Consider the following 18,987-nt stretch of genomic DNA (forward strand, 5'->3'; position numbering starts at 1 on the left):
TGACCACCCGAGTGATGTCGTGGGCTGTATGTAGTAAGTTCTTGGGGCAACCTCCCTGGGCCTCAGCTCTCCCACATACAATACCGAGAAAGGGCTCTTTCAACGGTAGAGAGAAGTGACATGCGCAGACTGCCTAGTATGCTGTCCAACACAGGACAGACTGTCCCTTCTCTGTCCACCTTCCTGGAGATCCCAGAGATGACAGTAGCCTTGGGAGATGCTCAAGAACTTCCTTGTTTTGAACAATCCTTAGAATTTGGGGCTGGTTTCAATTTAGAGAGAAGCTATACTTTGGCCTAGGCAGGAATGGGGTCCCCCAGGTCCTGGGTCCTGAGATTGCTTCAGCTTTGGAATTTAGAAGTGGGGTTTTGACCCTCCCCTCAAGGCTCAGGGATCCTTTTGGAAAAGGAGGCAGAAAGATTGTTAGAGCCAGAGGTGATGGCCAACTCCAAGGAAACAGTATCTTCTAGACACAACAGAGCTGATGCTCTGAACGAACTCACAGAGGCTGTGGTCGCATGCACAGAGCTGGCCCAGGTTCCAGCCAGCCAGGCCCTAATGATGAGAGGGGAAAGTGACATGGGCTCCTGCTGACCAAGTGACCAAGAAGCTCTCTGCAACTGATACCCAATGGCAAAGGAAAGATCAGTTTTCTCCAGTGGAGTCCCATGTTTAGGATAGGTCCCTTGCCCAAGGGTAGTTGGCCAACACAAAACAAAGTCAATGGTATTTTTGTAGAATTTTTATCTCATTTTGCTTTGTTTGGGCATTGTTTTGTCTTATTGGTCTTTGGCTTATATATTTTGATTTCTGTTTTTGATGTGTGTTTCTTGTTTTTTGTTTGGTTTTGTTTGCTTGTTTTTTGTTTGTTTAAGAGGGAGAGAGAGAAGTTGAGTGGGTTGGGGGGAGAATCTGAGAGGAATTGGGGGAGGGGAAAAGGTGATGAATGTATTGTGTAAAAAAATGTTGAATAAAAAATTTTAAAAAAATTTAAAATATAGTTGAAATTCAAAAGAAGAGGAGGAGGCATTAGTTCCTCCACAGGAGCAGCCTGCCTCAGCTGCCGAGGCTGTGTGACAGGTGCACCCCTTAAAAGCATCTCCCAGGCACAGCTTGCTCTCTCTTGCCTTTCTTGTCTCTTGCCTCTTCCCTGATCTGTCTGTCAGTCTGTCTGCCTGCCTTTCTCACGTCCCTACTCTGACGCGGACTTTTGCTCCCCTTCCCCCATAAACCTTTGCATTAACTCTGCTGTGCGAGGCATGTTTGTTTAGTGGCATACGTTGGCAGGGCCCACCGAAAGGTACCCACTTGCCTTTCTTTTTTTTAATCCTTTCAGGAGGAGCTCTGGGCCCTGGCTCTACCCTAATATTCTCAGCACATGTGGCTCCCCCTAATCTGGCCCCTCCAGAATTTCACTTTCTTTTTCCATCAAAGAATAAGGCTGGGGCAGTCTGGGAAAAAGCAGTGCCAGGCCGGAGGGAGACTGGGAACCTGTGGGCCTCTGCAGGGGTGCCCTCCTCAGCTCAGCCAGGATCTAGGCAAGGCAGTTAACCTGTTCTTTGTCCTGGGGATTTCTGAAGTCTCCAAAAGGTGAAGAAATGACTCACAAATCCTGGGCTTGGTCCATGCTTCCTTCTGCCTGCCTGGGATGCCCATCCCTACTTGGTCTGCTGGGTTAGTACAATTCATGCTTTGAGACTCAGGTGCCAGTGCGGTGTACTGGCACATACCTGTAACCCAGTACTCATGAGGCTGACACAGGAAGATAGAATGTTCCAGGCTAGCCGGGGCTACATAAAAAGACCCAGGTGCTGCCTCGCCTGAGAGACAGCACCTCAGACCCATCCCACATGGCAGTGAGTGGCCATCTGTGCCTGCCACACCTAGAGTGGATTAAAAATCTGAATGGATCTGCTTGTGTACCTGGCCCCTCTTTTTGACTATATGCTCTCTTACATAAGAAAGCATACTTGGACCTAATGGTTTTTCCTCTTTGGTGACAGTGGGGATCAAAGCCAGGGAGGGCCTCCTCACATAGTCTAGGTAAGTACCACCAAGTGACTTCCCGGTCCTGACCCCCTTGGGTTTAACCTAGTGACATATTCTCAAGAAAAACTCAAAGACCACGTGGATTCTATTGGATTCTAAGTGGTGTGGGTGAGGATGAGGGGCAGTGGCTTGCTCAAGGAGTGGACCAGAGGGACCGTCTTTAATTCAGACAGTACGTTCCCTGCTGTCTTTATTCCTGTGGTCGAATAGTTTGCTCTTGTTTCTTAGACTGGGAAGTCTGCTTCCAGGCCCTTGGTAGATCTTCTCATTAAAGACTGGCTGTAACAGTCAGTGCTGGGAGGTTCAGTGGTCAGGGAAGGAGGCTAGCCTGAGAACACTGTTTCATTCCCATTTGCAGAGTGTGCCCCACAAACAATTAGCTCATTTGTTTTTCAATCTTCTAGATTTACTCTCAAGTGTGGGAATTCCTGGCAAGCTTTTCCAGCTCCCCTCCTCCAGGCAAGGTGGTCCCTCCACTCTCAGAGCTCAGACACAGAACTGGTCACAATGCCACCCTCCATGACCTCCCTGGCCTCGGCACACTCAGGAGAGGTGACGTGCCTGGCACACATTAGTTAGCTGAGGTCCGCTGAAGGATGAGAAAGTCAGCTTCCTGTCCCCCCTCTGCCCATGTGGCTCTCACAAGCTCTGGCCAGCCATGTCCCTTTCATTAACTTTGGGAATTTCAATAGTGCAACTCCCAGTCCATCCAGTCAGAGCTAGGTTGTGCCGTTGAGAAGGACTGGCTTATCTTCAGTGATGTGGCTCCCTTCCTTAAAGTCAGACTAAGCATGAAACGGAGCCTGGAGTTGGCAAACCCCCCAGGATTGGGAGAGGACAGGGAGAGGCTGGTGTCCTAATGCACACACAGAAGGAAGCTTTGGAAGGTCCTCTTGATCCACAACCCAGATTTCATCTTCCTGGGGCCTTACCTGGTGCTATGAGGGGGTGAGTGGCCACGGCAGGAACTGTCCGACCAAGCCCAGGCCGGCCCTCCATGTTCCCTGACGCGCTGCTGTCACAGTCTCCTTTCTTGAGTGGCTCCGCCACATTGTCAGTTATACCAGGCTTGGCAGCTGCAGGGGAACCCTGAGCCACGGTCCTGCCCTGTGGTGGGGCAGGTAGAGGCTGGCTACTGCTGGCTGTGGGTTTCAGGGCCAAGCTGGGCAGGACAGGCTGGGTGGGGGTAGGGCCTGAGGCTGCTGCCGCTGGGGTCTGCTGTGTTCGTAGGGTCAGGTTCTGTACCTGAAAAAGAGGGGCCTATGAGAGTCCACAGAATGCAGGTAGGGACTATACCAACACACAAGCAAGAAGAAGTCAGGGCGGATCCTGGACTAGCCAAACACAAAAGGGGGTTGGTTGTAAAAGGAGCACACAAGAGAGAGACAGAGATTGAAAAACACATAGCAACAGAGAAGCACACGGGGGTGGGGAGCAGTTAGGGGCTGAAGGAGGAACCAGGAGCAGGTGGAGTTTGTAAAGAACACAGGAAATATGGCTAGTGATCAGAACTGAACTCTGCCCAGCTGGGACGGACAGGGGCCCAGAGGCCAGCATCATTCCTCTGTCACTTCCCCTACTCCCGATACTATCAGAATTGGCTGCACACCACTAAGGTGAGGCACGGCATGGAAAAAAACGGGACAAAAATGACAGGCAAGCAAAGGATCAGCTTGTCCTCACAATCAGGTTAACGCCAGGCATTTCCAAGACATTTATTCAGTCCAGTCCCTGGTGCCCCCTGCTGGACATAGTGAGGTAGTGCAGGACTCTTCACCTAGCTTCTCCAACCCTTGAGCTTGGTCCCCATTCTGGAGATGGGGTGGGAAGATGGAATAAGAGGGACGTTCTCAGCGTCCCACAGGCTTCTCACACACAATAGCATCCGTGTGCTGCTGCAGCAGAAGGCAGGAGGCCAGGACCCATCCTGTTCCTTCTCTCAGTGTGCTCCTGCCCCTGGTCCCCAGCCCTCAGAGCTGTGTCCTGAAAGCGTCAGCACACTGCCCTCTGCTGTCTAACTCTATTCAGAGGTGCCGAGGCCAGCTGGATAGGAACTAAGGAGTGAGTCCAGGGTTTTGTTTGTTTGTTTTTTAAATCTACTTCCTAGAAGAGTCCCACCACTGCCGGCATCCCCAGGGCTACCTGGAGCCAGCCTCCTACCCCTCTAAGAGCTGCCCCCCCTTCCCTCCCACAAGCCCGGGATCCTCACCTGGGCTGGGGTAGGGGGCCGAGCGGGGGAGCCAGTGCTGAGCTCAGGCTGTACAGTAGCGACGGTGGCCGTGGGCGTGAAGATGAGCTGAGGGGACAAAGGAACAGTACGGGCTTCTAGCTCCCCACACCAAGTTACCTGGCTGGGCCTGAAACCACAGGAAGTGAGGCGCCTGCCCAGTGTGGGCTCAGCCACAGGGTAGACCAGTTTAGTCAGGGAACAGATGTGAAGACAGCTAGGCAAGCAGGGCACAAGCCACGAGAAGGCAGGAAGCCCAGGGAAACGGAACACCTTAAAAGGCTTGGGGTGTGACGAACCAAGCCAGACAGTGAGGGGGTAGGATGCAAGAGCCCTCTGTGAGGGCCTCATTGGGAGGGACCCTGAATGTTCCCAGGGCACCTCAAGCCACTGTCTCCTCCACATCCTGGTGGGTAGGAAACTTGGCACTGTCACAGGCCCATTTCCCAGGTCTAAGTTACCTCTGACCCCAGGGCTACACCAGAACAAGATTCTCTTTCAGAAAGGATCGAATCAGAGATGCGCAGTGGTCACTTTCTAGTCAAGTTTTGATTCAGCAGGGGTGGGGAGGGGCGTCTAGAAGCAGCAACAGCAGAGGAAGGAGATGGCCTGGCTTTGTGGTGACTGCTCCTCGTCGGGAGGGGCAGGTGATGAGCCATCACTGGCTGGCATCTTGACCTCTGTGTGGTGGGGTTGGGGGTGGGGGGTGGAGAGCGGCTTTCCCTTCATTCAGCTCATTGGTGATGCCTCCTGGCTCATTCCCTCTGTGTATATTCTGCTCTAAGGGGACAGCAGATGGGCATCAGGACCCCGGTGGGACATTGAGTGAGGTGAAGTGTGGCTGCCAGTTGGCTGGGGACATGGAAGTCCATCAAATGCTGTCTGAGGTACTGCCCGGGAGGGGGAAGTACCTGCAGTGATAAGCTTGGGACCCGGAAGAAATGTGTGGGAATAAGACAGGAAAAACCCCGAGTGTGATGCTCAGGCCCTAACAGCAAAGGCAGGGCGGGCCTGCACTGTCTTCAGAAGGACGTGTCCAGGGGTGAAAGAGAGAACTCACTCTTTGGCACAAGCTAAGACTTGTCAATTAGAGCCCACCACAGTTATGTGGTTGCTTCTCAGTCTGCTGTTGTCAGACCTAAGGAACCCTTAGGGGCAAATACGAAGGAGCAATTCCAGGCATGCCCGTGCCAGCCCTGGTATGTTCTGCACAAATAAACTCACCTGGCCCTAACTAGAATGGGGCAAGCTGAGAGGCCCCAGGCTAGAGGACTGTCATGGGACCCAGCCCATCTCTGTCTCCTCATCTTTGAGTTCTAGGCATCATCTGGGCACACATCCTGCACTGTCTACTTACTTCTGAGAAGGGGAGGAAAGGGAGATGCTGGGGGTGACTTTCCCTGGCTCCGTCTTGGACCTGACCCTTCCTGAGCCTGTGGCCTCCCACTCAGTCTTTGGGCTTCTTCTACCCCTTCCTCGTGCTCCTGGTTCCCAGCATTCTCTGCTCCCTTCTCTAATCTCCCAGCCTCCACCTTTCCTGACTGTGTCCCCGACATCCAGGAGCATACCCAGTATGTGCGGACTTACCATCTGTGCTCTGAGGTACATCTGTGCTTGGCTGGCAGTCAGGGCAGGAGAGGACGTGTTGCCCAGGAGCACGGCCTGCTGGGCAAGGCCCGAGGCTGTGGCAGAATTGACACTCTGCGCCCGGTTGATGAGCTGGGCTGTCGCAGGGGACGCTGCCAGATTGAGCTGCTGGGAAAGACGCGCACATTAGGAAATGGGAGACCTGGGGTGAACGGTGTCCCCTCCGTTTTTTGCCTCCCTCTTCTGTTCTATGGCCTATGCTTCATCCTTTAGGACCAACTGCTGCCCTTGGCTCTGGGTGGTTCCTCTAACTCTGCCCCTTAGCTGGCTTGGACACACCCTTTGGTGCAAGCCCTGAGTTAGCAACAGAGCCTTGCATTAGGAGGATCATGGGGTGTTACTATTAGAGCCACAAAGAGCATGTGATTTTTTTTTTTCCTGGCAAGAGCAACAGATTCCAGCTGTGACCCCACATGGCTAGGGATTCCCCTCAAGTAGATCCAGGAACTAGGGACACATCTTAGGCAGGAGCCAGTCTATGGGTGTGGACTCTGCCTGTCATTCCCATGCCCTACTCACTGAAGGAGACTGGGTGGGAGCCTGGGAGGACACATTGCTGCCGGAAGTACTTCCTTGTCTGTTGGCCACCAGGCTTGCCTGGAAAAGAACAAACTCTGGTCACTAGTGTCTTCCACCTCCGTCCCTCATGGGCCCTTATTTCTAGGAAGTGCTCTGGACAGGGGTCAGGAGAGCAGCCCCTAGGGCCTAACTCCATTTTCCTCATCCACGTGGGCCTTCAGCATGGTCCTGACCTCTTCTCTCATAAAGGAGCAGAAATAACCAAATCTACCTGGAGGAGCCACTGAGATCACTGGCACCCTGACAGTTGGCCATCACCACTGCTCAGCAACCAATTCCAGCTCTCTGCAGCCTCCACCCCACCCATTCCATCCATGGGGTCCATGACACCACATGAGAGTTTTGCACACTGGAATGTACAACCTGTCCCTCTTCTCTGGCCAAATGCCTCTAGGACTGAAGTGTCAGCCTCAGTGTTCCTCCAGCAGAGAGAGCTTCCCTGACCATCTAAGGTAGGGGCAGCATCCTGGCCTTGCAGCGGTCCATTCTCCTTGCAGCATAGATCAACGAAGAGCTTACTTTCTTGCACCAAGGAGACAGGGTCCACGGCACACTGTGCCTGACATTAACGTCGAACACAGAAGGTACATAAAGCACTGCGTCAGGTGAAGGGATGGATCCACCAGTGAGCGTCTGTCTCCCACAGTACAAGGAGAGAGCATCAGCAGATAGGCAGGCTTGCTGATAAGCCATTGAATGGGCTCACCCAGCGCTTCCTGGGCCAGCAGGTGAGGACCCTAGACGTCCCACTCACCAGCAGCAGGCCTTAGTGTCTTTCTCACCTGCTAAAGGACACATGGCGACAGTACCTGCTTCTTGGGGGCTTTGTGGGGACTCTGAGAGGAACTGGGGAGGCAAGGTGATACGACTTGTTTCCGGATCACTCCCATATCACAACCTGGATTCCAGAAGAGCCTGGGCACTGGGGCGACCCCGGCACTCACCTGCTGCACCGCCGCCAGGCTCTGGAGCTGTGCACTGCTCAGGTGGTGCTGCTGCTGCAAGGCTGCTGTCTGCAGCATGAGGTGCTGCTGCTGGGCAGCATACATCTGCTGCAGGTACTGCGCCGCCGTGCTGGGCTGCCTGTGCAGGGCCTGCTGGATCACCTGAGAAGTGTGGGACGGGGGGGGGGGGGGGGGGGACACAGGAGTATCAACTGGCCACATAGTGTGTCCTCTCTGCAGCCCTGCCTTCTCAATCCCAGCTGCCCAGAGAAGGACGCCACATCACTCCCCAGGCGGGACAGAGCCATCTCAGCTTTAGACCTGCCTATCTCATCTGCCCGACACCGGTCTCCAGCTCCTGCCTGACTGGGGTGCTCTGCCTTAGTTGCCAGTACCCCACTGCTCAGCCCACTCCTTGGGAAACACAGCCTCCCATGCCAGACTTGGTAGACACTCTTCTGTTCCTCTGAAGCCTCATATTCAAGATCCCAGCAGAAGGGGCTGGAAGAAGAGGTGGATCCTAAGGGTTATTGGGAGCCAGGAAAATTACTAACGTGAAGGCCACTGCCTCCCTAGAAGAGCAACCTGGAGCCCCTCCCACGTTCTGCCCTCAGCCTCCCTGAGAATCCTGTCAGTGCCTGGGAAAGTTTTCATGGCCTCTGGGAGCATGCCCACACCACAGAGGAGACAGGGCCTTGACTCTTCTCTCCCTCATCTCTTCGCTCCTTTTCTCGCTCTTTTTTTTTTTTTTTTTTTTTTTGTAGGCGCTGCCTCCCGAGCAGCAGTCTGTAAAAGGCTTTGTTCCTTGCTCAGCCCCAGGACTAAAAAGACTCAGACATTTCCCCCCCTTCTTGGCCGCCACCTCTTCCCTGCACTGATCCTATCTCCGCCCCGCCCCCTCTGGTTCCAGGGTTGCCCGGCCAGCAGCTGACTGGCAGTCTCTGGTGAGGATCTCTCTGAAGTGGCTCCAGGGCTCTGGGCTTGGATTTGTGGGTTCTGTTCCAGCAGGCTGATGTGACAGATCCTCCATGGGCTCGGGTGTCTCCCAGAACCCCGTGCTCCAAAGCACGCATTTCCCCAATCCCTCTCCGCTTCAGGGCACTCTACCCCGAGACCCTGCACATATGAACGCCATCCTTTCAATCCCATCATCCTCAGAGTCATTTTGTTCTTCCTCCCTCACTGGCCTGCTTCCCCAGCAGTGCCTGAGACTCTGGCTCCTCCTCGGCAAGGGGGACTTGAACTGGAGTCAGGAGCAACCCCCGTGGTTCTGTGTGGGTGCTGAATGCAGAGACCCATGAGAGCAGAAACCCCAACTGCCTTTGCCAGAGTTCTGGTGAGTGGCAGGAGGGGACACATTTGACTCAGGTGCTGAAAACTAGAGCTAAGGCTCCTCTGAAGGGCAGGGGAAGAGGCTGGGTGGGAATGGGGGGGGGAGGGCAGGAAATGCAGCTTGATTAAGTGTGAAGCCGAGAGAACTGGGAAAGGGGACAGTCCAGAGTGTGTGGCCTGGTCCACAACAGAATTCCCAGGCTTCCCACTTTCTGCTGTGGCTTCTCCCCGATTTTCTCTTCTGGACCTGAGACCAATGCAGCATGAGGTCACTTGTCTGGTTTATCCAAACCGGACCAGCAGAGTTACTTCAAGTAAATATTTCTCAGTCGCGGTTTCTCTAACCCGACCTATTTCCAAAGATGCTCAAACAGATTTCACTGTGAATAACAACAAATGGCAAATGCTATCTGCCTTAGGTTTCTGGAGAGTTACGTCGGTAAGTCATTACCTCCTCTGAGACTTTGTCAAGTGGGGACCTGACTGAAGAAGACATATGTGGTCAGCCACGGTAGTTCGCTCCTGTAATCCCAGCTTTGAGAGGCTGAGGCAGGAGGATCACCAGGAATTCTAGGCCAGCCTGGGCTGAACAGTGAGTTCCAGGTCAGTCTGGGATAGAGTGAGACCCTGTCTCAAAATAACAACAAAGACTGATATGTAAGCACAGTGCCAGGCACGTGACATGACATGTGGCAGACATGATCACAGGTACACCTGGGGACTGTGTCTAGTCCCTGGAGGGTCTCATATACAGCACTTGGCAAACTAGGGGAGAAGTGACAGAGCCTCAAAGACTAAGAATTGTCTGCGGCCACCTGACTTTAAAAATCTTAATCTTAAATATTTATGTGTATGTGTATGTGTATGTGTATGTGTATGTGTGTTGTGTATGTGTGAATATGTATGTGTGTGTATTGTGTGTGCATGTGTATATCTGAGTATGTGTGTATTGTGTGTGCATGCGTATGTTTGAGTGTGTATTGTGTGAGAGTACATGTGTATTGTGTGTGCATGTGTATATGTGAGTGTGTGTGTATCGTGTGTGTGCAGGTATGTTTGAGTGTGTGTGTATTGTGTATGTCCGCATTGTGTATGTTTGAGTGTATGTGTATTGTGTGTGTGTGTGTGTGTGTGTGTGTGTGTGTGTGTGTGTGTGTGTGAATGTGTATGTGGAGACGTCAACGTCAGGTGACATCCTGGATCATTCTTAACCGTTTTCTCCCCTTCTGAGACAGGGCCTCTCACTTCTGGAGCTCACTGGTTAGGCTAGGTGGCCGGCAAGTGAGCTCCAAGAATCCCCCTGTCTCCGTCCTGCAGAAGCTCAGGTGCTCCAGAGTTCTCTTGAAGTGGGCTCTGGGATCCAAGCTCGGGTCTTCATGCTCGCAGGGCAGGCATTCACTGCGGTGCTGTCTCCGTCGCCTCCCAGGTTTGTTCTTGAAGTGGCAGTGGCCACATGGATGAGCCGTCTGGCTTGTGACTGAGCGGCTCCCAGTCATGTTGCTGCGTTTCCCTTGTCTGCCCTTTTGGTTTTCACACATCCGGTTTCCACAGACAACATCCTCACCATCCCTCAGGGGAGACAGGGCTTTTCTGGTCTAAGTTCTCTCTCTCAACTTCCTGTGTTGGACCCATCTGACATTACTTCCCCTCTTTCAGTCAAGCACAAGCATGCACCCACTGACCCCCTCCTTTCCGCCCGGCTACCCCACTAGACCATGCCAGCTCTCCTTGTCGACAGCCTTGTCCATGAAGGGATATAACCCCGGACTAATTAGGATTTTACCTGCACAGTCTGCCGGTCAGGAATACCACTGTACACAGAAATCTGGGGTGCCGTGGGCCGGCCGCTGCCACCACCGCTGCTGCTAATGCTGCAGCCACTGCTGCTACTGGTGCCACTGGTGTTGCTGGTGACGCCGACGCCGCCGGCACGGCTGGATGTGTGGGGGACTGGCAGCTCATTCTCCATGGCCTATGAGGTGGCACAGTCAGGGCGCTCAGGCAGCAGAAGAGCAGGTGGATACTAGGGAGGAAGGGAAGGGACGGGGTCAGCAAATGTCTGTCACGCATGCACAAGCATTTGGCCCTCTGTGTCCCGGCTTCCGAATCTGTGAATTCAGTCACCTAGGATGGAAAACACTTGGAAAAACTGTGTCTACAAGAAACATATGGATCCTTTTCTTGTTAGTCCCCAAATAACACAGGACAACCTACTTAGAACTTCTATCTTGGTAGGTTGTAGAAGACATCTAGAGCTTACTGAAAATACATGGCGGGATGTACATAGGTTACATGCATTTTTGTAAGGGACTTAAACATCTGGGTGGGCAGTCTGAGAACTGTTCTCCTGAGGATTAGCAGGTGAGGCTGCACAGGCACACATCAGCTTTCCAAGCAGGCTGCCATGGGGCCACTTATGAACTCAGGGGTTTTGTTTTATTTTGGTTCAGCTTTTAGAGACAGAATCTCGCTATGTAGTCCCCTGCTGGCCTCAAACTTGCAATCCTCCTGTCTCCGCCATCTCAATGCTGGGATTATGGGCATGCAGCCCCATGTCCACCTCTGAACTGAGGCTTTGAGTCACATTGGCCCCCAGAAGGACAGAGCCAGGTTGGGTGCTTTAGGGTTTTGAAATCCGGTGTGGCAGGTCTAAAGCCGAGGTATGTGTCTTCTGCCAGAAGAGACGAAGCTAGTAATGGAGGAGGCGTTGCGGTGTGTTCTTCCTGGCAGGGACCACCCCACATCCCACCAACCTCTTTGTCTTTGGGATGGATAAACTGAATACCAGAACTTACACCAGATATACAGGCCAGGTCATGAAGAAAGCGGGCTTAAAACTCTCTAGGGAACAGCGTGAGAGAGGAGCAGGTCAAGAGGTGAGGAAATAATGGAAATAGTTCCTTTGTTTGTCTTTTCACAGGCCAAAGAGCTCAGTTTTCGCACTCTCTGCTTTGTGTCCCCAGAGTGCTCTGGGGCCTCCGAGTGGGGCAGGTGCTACCCGGAGCAGCTGACTAAAATGCCCTGTGTTTGAAGATGTGAAGGACTACGGTCTCAGGCTTGGTTTGGCCAGTTTCGAGTTGGGGACCATACTCAGTACACTTGTCTGCCCGTTTCTTAACCTGTCAAATGTTAATGTTAATCCATGAAACACAAAGTAAATGCCATGCAAAGTGCCCAGTGAGCTGTCTGTCACCTACTGAGTGTCCCCTGGCTGCTGCTGGGGCGCTTTGTTAATACTGTCCCCCTTCTGGTTCCCACTGTCTGGCTCCAACAGAGTATGTTTCTCCTAAGATGTTAGTGGTGGAGACTCTAGGAATCTGTTGTCCTAGCCAAGAGGGAGCACAAGACACTCCATCAAACGCCATTGAGGCCATTCGGTATCCAGACGTGTGCTCTCCCCACCCACAGGCCCAGTGCCTGGGTGGAGAGAGCCTGAGAAAGAAGTAAAGCCTGGTGGGAAAGGCACATCAGATATGAGTTCGAGTTCTTCTTTTCATTTTTCATGCTCTTCCCAATCCCTTTCCTTCCGTTCTTTCCTTACACACACACACACACACACACACACACACACACACACACACCCCTTGTTTGTGTATCACCCACCATAGATATTCAACCGTCTCCTTGTAGATGACCCCAAATTACTTAAAGAAAATAGGATTTTTCATATGAATGAAAACACGGATTTGTGTAAAGGATCGAAACAGATGTTAATGTCTTCTCTCAGTCTGAGGTTGACATTCCTCATGTCACCTTCTTCAGACTGAGTGGTTTCACCATGGGCAAAAAACCAAACCAAACAAACTCCCAAAACCTTCTCTGGGGAGGCAGCTGGAGAGATGGCTCAGTGGTTAAGTGCTCGCTGGGCAAGTATGGAGACCACAGTTTGGATCCAGCACCCACATGAATGCCACATGGATGTGACGGGCTGCCTGTGACCCTGGAGCTGGGAGGCTGAGACAGGAGACTCCTAGAGGAAGTTGGATAGCTAGACTAGGTAAATCTGAGCTCTGGGTACAGCGAGAGACCGGCCTCTATACATAAGGTAGATAGAGTAATTGACACCTGATGTCAACCTCTGGACCCCACATACATGGATAACCCCCTCCCTCAGTATATGTGAAGGTCAAAAGGCAGGAATGTTGGGGGTTGGGAAGCCAGAGCCACCCCCAGATGGCAAGTGGGTGTTCTGTCTTCCAAGGCCAAGTACCTGTCTACAAACTGTGCCTGTGACCCGGGTCACCGAGCAGATTCTTCCCGAGGCTTGTCTGTTTTTACTGCCGAGGGGCCCTTGCTCGTGAATTCCTTCCTCTGCCCTGCCCTGCACTGCAGCCAGGCCTCACAATGGCGACTCACTTGTTAAGAATGCTTGTGGATGATGATGATGAGCTGCAAGGGTCAATGGTATAGCTAAATCAGTGTAGTTCCTGTGCCTGGCTCTGTTGAGATCTACCCTATCTGTGTTCCAGGAACGGGAGTCCAGGCTGACGCAAAGCACGCAAAGCAGTGTTCCTGGCCTTGTGGAAACTGAAAAACTAGCTGTCAACTGTAACATTTTTTAAAATTAATTAATCTGTGGATGCGTGTGTGTGGTGGGCCTAAATGCATGTTCATGTTCCAGCATGGAGGCCCGAGGGTGATGTTGGGTACCTTCCTCATCTCTCTTCACCTTACATATTGAGGCAAGGGCTCTCACTGGTTTTGGCTAGTTTGGCTAGCCAGATTGCTCCAGGAATTCCCTGTCTCCCACTCCCACAAGCCAAGTTACAGACAGGCCCATATTCGGGTCCTGGGGATCTGAGTTCGGGTCATCGTGCCTCACCTGCTGAACCATCTCATCTCCCCACCTCCCTCATCTCTCCAGCCCGCTGCTGTGATCTTAAACAAACCAGTAAATGGCAGCTCGCTCTAAACACGGGCTGCCCAGCCGGGTCCTCTTCTCCCTTTCCCTAAATGATGACCAAAACTGAGATGCAGCTCCTACTCTTGAGACATCTCAGCTGAAGCATTTGGAAGAAGTCAAATGGGAAACAGGCAGCCACTGAGGAGGAGAGGATGTCCAGGTCCTGGGTGACCTGGTTTAGCTCCTCGTCTTTGCTTTTGGTTGAGCAGGTATTGTGGAGGGTGTACTCAAGCCTTGCTGACAAAGGCCAGCGGCGTTCCTCTATGGAAATGCTGCCAGTAAGAACAGCCCAGCTCCCCTGCAAGACCGACTCTTCCCTGAGTTACCAGGGACACAGCTGTCTCCTTGCACTGCTGGCCAGCGCCCATACCTTCTCTGTTTGCCTTGCCTGTAGGTTCTCTCTCACCTCCAGCTCCTGTCTCACGTGGCTTTGCTCTCTACCCTCAGCTACATCTGTGCTCACACTCGCCCTCCCTTACCCATGTTTCTGTGGCTGCACCCTGTCCCCTGTGATCTCTGGAATAAAGCATGCTCCCTCATCCCTGCTTTTCCCCTATGGATGGCTACTGCCCAGCTCTCAGGCCACTAACGGGCCCTCCCCCGCTAATCTTGACCTCCATGCTTTCTCCAGCCCCCTCTGCCCCCTGACTGACCTCCCTCTGGTTCTCTGGGAAGGCACCCTTTACTGCTTCACCTCCTCTCTCCTCTCAGGATCAAACACACTTCTCCCATTCACACACACTTGCTCGCTCCCTAGACGGCGCATGCTCACTGGTGCTGCCCTGTCTCTCTGGCTCCCTCTGTCCTAGCTCCTGCTTTAGTAGGTACAGCTGTCTTCCCAGGCTGCTAGCTCTCCTTGGACTCTGCTGACCACTCATGCACAGGACAGGGAAAGGAAGGCCAGACTGCTCTGAGCACCGCCTTCTAAAGTGTGCAGAAACCCTGAGCACACTCACAACGTGTAGCCACCGTCACCACCTATTTCTGTAACTGTCAAGCAATAACTTATTCCCCACTGTCCAGCTGTGTAGACAGACCCTGGTGGCCTCAGATCTGCATCTACAAATCTGCCTATTCTGATACCTTAGATGAGTGGAACCACACACTATCAGTCTTTTTCACAAGGTTTTAAAGGTTCATTCACATTGTAGCATATGCCGCAACTGTATTCCTCTTTGGGGATGGTCACTGGGGTTGTTTCCACCATTGACAAGGGCCGCTGTGAACAATGCTCTAATTCTCTAGTGTGTAAGTAACTGAATCACGGGACACCTCTGTGGAGGGACATGTGGATATCCAGATGTTCCTGCACCATCTGTGGAATTGCCACCGTGTTTCTAGGGCTCACAGTGTTCCCCTCGAGCTACCTGGTGTGTGCCAAGCCCCTGGGTCTGATCCCACCTCCTTCCCCCTTTACTTCCCATCAAGCTGCAACCCCACTGGGCTCAGGATTATCATGACTGACCTGAAAAGCCTTGGACGCAACTTTTCAGCTCTGGGCTTACCGCAGTGGCTGCTTATGCTGCTCCTGTTCCCCAAATGCCTTCCTTCCAGTTTTTATTAACCTACTATCCAGACCAGCAGCACAGCGCGGGTCCCAGGGGACGGCCCGGAATGTGGCTTCCTCTAAGTCCTCCTCCCCCTTCATATTCAACCTAAATTTCTCTTCAGCCATCCAGCTGGAGGGCTGCTCGCACACTTGGTGCTTACCTCTCTCTCACACCCACACTGCACTCCAGCCAGGAGGTCATTTGCTTGGGGGTCTCATGTCAGATGTAGCCATACGTCTTACCTTCTACCAGTGGTCTCTATACTCTCCCTAGATGACTGAGCACCACTGCCTCTTCAGCTCTGCAGTATATGCTTCAAGGGTACTCACGGCCACCATCCGGGGTAGTTAGGAATACCCCAGTTTTGTCAATAAGGAAGGAACTTAAGCCAGGCGTGCTGACACACACTTATCCCTGCACTCAGGAGGCTAAGGCAGAAGGTCTGCTGTGAGTCTACGGCTAGTCTGTGTTAAATGGTGAGTTTCAAGTTAGCTCGGGCTACACAGTAAGATTCTCTCTCAAAATAAAGACACAGACACACACAAATGGGGAGGGGATATCTAATTTATCTAAGGTCATCACAAAACTGGCATTCTAAAAGCAGCTGTGATGTCAAAACAGTGCCCTGCAACTCCAGGTGGATCTGATGTCAGAACATACGAGAGAAAAGTAAGATTACTACATCAACCAGTTCAAGAAATCAGAGAGCACCACAGATTCCCTTGTTTTCCTAAGCAAAAACCGAGGCCTAGTTTCTGAGGAGTAGAGTGACTTACTCAAGGTGACATGGCTTGGACTCTCCTCCAGGACCTGGGGAGGCACCCCCAGCTAGCCATGGTAACTGGACCTACCCAGCCAGAGGGCACGAGCTCACCCTGATGGGAAACCAGAAGCAAGCTGGTCTCCTCATACAATTTGGATCTGGAATTTGGAAAAGAATTCATCAAGTGTGGAGCACCACAGCAGCTTTCCAACTTCTACAGTCTGTGTGACAAAGCTGTCGTATCTCCCCACTCACATCTCCTTTCTGCTTCAAAGCTCTGGGCAGGCGGGAAGAGCGGGAGGCTTCCCGGAGTGTTAGCTAGGGTACTGACACGTCTGTCTGTGGACTCTCGTCAAGGCCCGCCCGCCGCATGAGAAACCTGAATCCGCAAATTTCACAGCATCCATGCTTTCACATGTGTTCACTCCTACTCAATATCCTTTTCCTTCCTACTCTCATCCCCTTTCCTTCCTCCTAACGACTGCCTTTTTTCCTGAGGCCACCCACCCGCGTGGACTCCCACTGGGAACCACGGCCAGTCTCACTAATGGCTGACAGCCAGAACTAGAAATCTGTTTTTCTCTAGTTCCAACTCACTGTGTGGTTCTGTGTGAGCCAGAGCCCCAAAGGCTGCAATTCCCGTTTCAGTCAATCCTCCCTCCCAACCGCAAGGGACCACTTTGAATGATGTGCTGACTGGAACTGGTTCGGAGAGCGATCTTATTACAGGTCTTGGCCGCCCACGGGGCTCGAGACCCAGCAGCTGGAGATGCTGATGGTTCTACCCTTTCAGGAACCGCCAAGTCTGGGAAACACTAGGCCTTTGTCCCCAGGGTCAGGGAAATCCATTTGCTGTGGATTGTGGCTGTGATAGCGTCCCAGAGAAGCAGAGGGGAAAGATACTGAAAACAGAGCTCTTCAAACCTGAAGAGCCCATGGGTCCAGTGGGGTGAGGCTTTCTAATGGAATTAGAGCTTGACAGGAAGTGAGAGGTCTAGTGAGCCCATAATGGCTGCTCCTGGTGTCAGCACATTGGCTTGTGTGTTGAGTCTGAAAAGGCAGCATGAAGGGTTCATCTTGGGCGCCTCTCTCCCTGAGGGGGAAGACATTAAGAGAGATTTCAGCTCTCTAGACTGGGGGAGCTAGGGAAGACCTCCTTCCACCTCCATGTTGCAGCATGAACATCTGCACCCTCACCCTGTGCAGAGCTCTGGCAGCAGTGGGACTGGGCACAGCTCCAACCTCAGAACGCCCTCCTGATCCCCAGTCCTCGGCTACCTGCCCTGTCTCCTAGAAAGTGAGATAAAGAGGACTGAGGAGATGGCTCACCGGATGAACATAAACACCAGAAGTTGATCCCCAGGACCTAAGAAGTGGACGTATCAGTATGCACTGGCCACCCCAGCGATGGGTGGTGGGGTACAGAGACAGCAGGATCCCCGGGCTTACTGGCCACCTAGTCTAATCAAATGAGCAAGCTTTAGGTTCAGTGAGAGACCCTGTCTTAAAAAATAAAGTGGAAAAGCAATTGAGGAATACCCCTGACATGGACATCTGGACTCTACATGCATGCATGTGACCATACACACACCCCCAAACACACATACATACATGAGCACATACACACATGGGGGGTGGGTATGAACAAAAATAAAACAAGTAAATTCAGATGTAAAGAAAGCTCAGCTGGAGCAGACCACTATTCTAGAAATCCAAACAATGATTTCATAGGAAAGCACAACAGCGTAAGTTCATATAATCAGTCTTCCGGATGAGGTCTATTTCTTGGTACCTTATAAAAGCAGATTCTGTCAGGCATTTGTACTCCAACCTGGTGCTGATTTGTCGAAGAACATGGAGAAGAAGAAAGAGCCAGATTTGATCTTATTTGTAGACACACTTGGCAAAGGCCCCGCCAGGCCAGGCTGGAGACTGAGGTGAGAGGGTGGGTTTGTCTTGGCTCGGGCAGCTTCAGTCTCGCCGCTCTGAGGCGGGGCAGGCTCCCTCAGGCCTTTAGTTGACATGAGTGGTGAAAAGAGGCAAAGACCGGTGTACATTACTGGAAGCCACACAGGAAACCAGGGAAAGGTCAGGAGGACTCAGAGGAGCACCGCTCACGACCATGCCATCTCAGACTTCCAGTCCCCAGAGAGGAGAGGACACAGTTCTCCCCTTTCAGACCCCTTGTTGGTCATGGCAGTCCTAGAAAGTACTAATGTATACTGCCTACTTTAACCCTGATGACCAGACAAGGTTGAAGGAAGCCTGTGGAAAAGTTGCAAAGACACAAACCACGGTCTTGTCAATCTAAGGGCTGTGTGTGTTTCATGTCTGGGGCTCTCAAAATGCGGCCTTGGGCAAGCTCTCCAAAAAAGTCAGCTCCCAGGCCTCACTTCAGACTCAGAGAAGCAGAAATTCCAAGACTGGGGTTCAGTGACCTGTGTCCTCACCATCCACGTAGGGTTTCTGAGGCACTGGAAGTCTGAAGACTACTTTAAGAAGCCACTCTCAGACCTCTAAGAGAGGAAAAGGAAACGGCCATGTGCACAAGGTGGTCCACATGAAGTTCCTCAGAGGGGCTAAGGGTTAGAGAATGAGAGGAGAGGCAGACTTAACACCCTGAGGAAAATCAAAGCGCCTGCATAAAGAAAGGGACAGGGCTGGCTGCCGTCAGAGATCTTCCCGAGGCGTCTCGTGTGCCCACACAGTGCAGGGTCCAGCACTCCATTTCCCACTACCCTCCACTGAGTCCACTCCCTATGCCCACCTCCCTGGTCCGAATCTGCTTCTCTGTGACAGCCAGATACAATGTCTGTTCTTCCTAGAGTCCAGTCCTGGTTTGTCCTCATCCAATCCTGTCACATGTATTTAGTGTGTCTGTGCTCACCTGCACACTGTGGGTCTTGGGGACTGAACTCAGGTCATCAGCCTTGATCTGTTGAGCATCTCACTAGTCCTCCGTCATCTTCGATTTGCCTTCAGACCAGCTGGTT

General features: G+C 52.4%; 1 protein-coding gene across 5 annotated transcripts in view; it reads right to left on the bottom strand.

The window, feature by feature from the left end:
- Phc2 (polyhomeotic homolog 2) overlaps positions 1-18,987 on the bottom strand; it is a 109,310-nt gene that overhangs the window by 41,735 nt on the left and 48,588 nt on the right. For 2 of the 5 annotated variants that reach the window (XM_052718816.1, XM_052718817.1), the window contains exons 2-7: positions 10,562-10,801; positions 7,447-7,608; positions 6,443-6,520; positions 5,864-6,031; positions 4,259-4,345; positions 2,982-3,294 (exon numbers count right to left, since the gene is read on the bottom strand). In XM_052718816.1, the coding sequence (XP_052574776.1) occupies positions 2,982-3,294; positions 4,259-4,345; positions 5,864-6,031; positions 6,443-6,520; positions 7,447-7,608; positions 10,562-10,747 (994 nt within the window). In that variant the 5' untranslated portion in view covers positions 10,748-10,801. The remainder of the gene's footprint in view (positions 1-2,981; positions 3,295-4,258; positions 4,346-5,863; positions 6,032-6,442; positions 6,521-7,446; positions 7,609-10,561; positions 10,802-18,987) is intronic. The other 3 variants (XM_052718818.1, XM_052718820.1, XM_052718819.1) reach the window with 3 other exon arrangements.

This window comes from Peromyscus californicus, unplaced genomic scaffold, assembly GCF_007827085.1.
Source record: "Peromyscus californicus insignis strain IS unplaced genomic scaffold, ASM782708v3 Scaffold_5__1_contigs__length_169319896, whole genome shotgun sequence".
Classification (NCBI taxonomy): domain Eukaryota; kingdom Metazoa; phylum Chordata; class Mammalia; order Rodentia; family Cricetidae; genus Peromyscus; species Peromyscus californicus.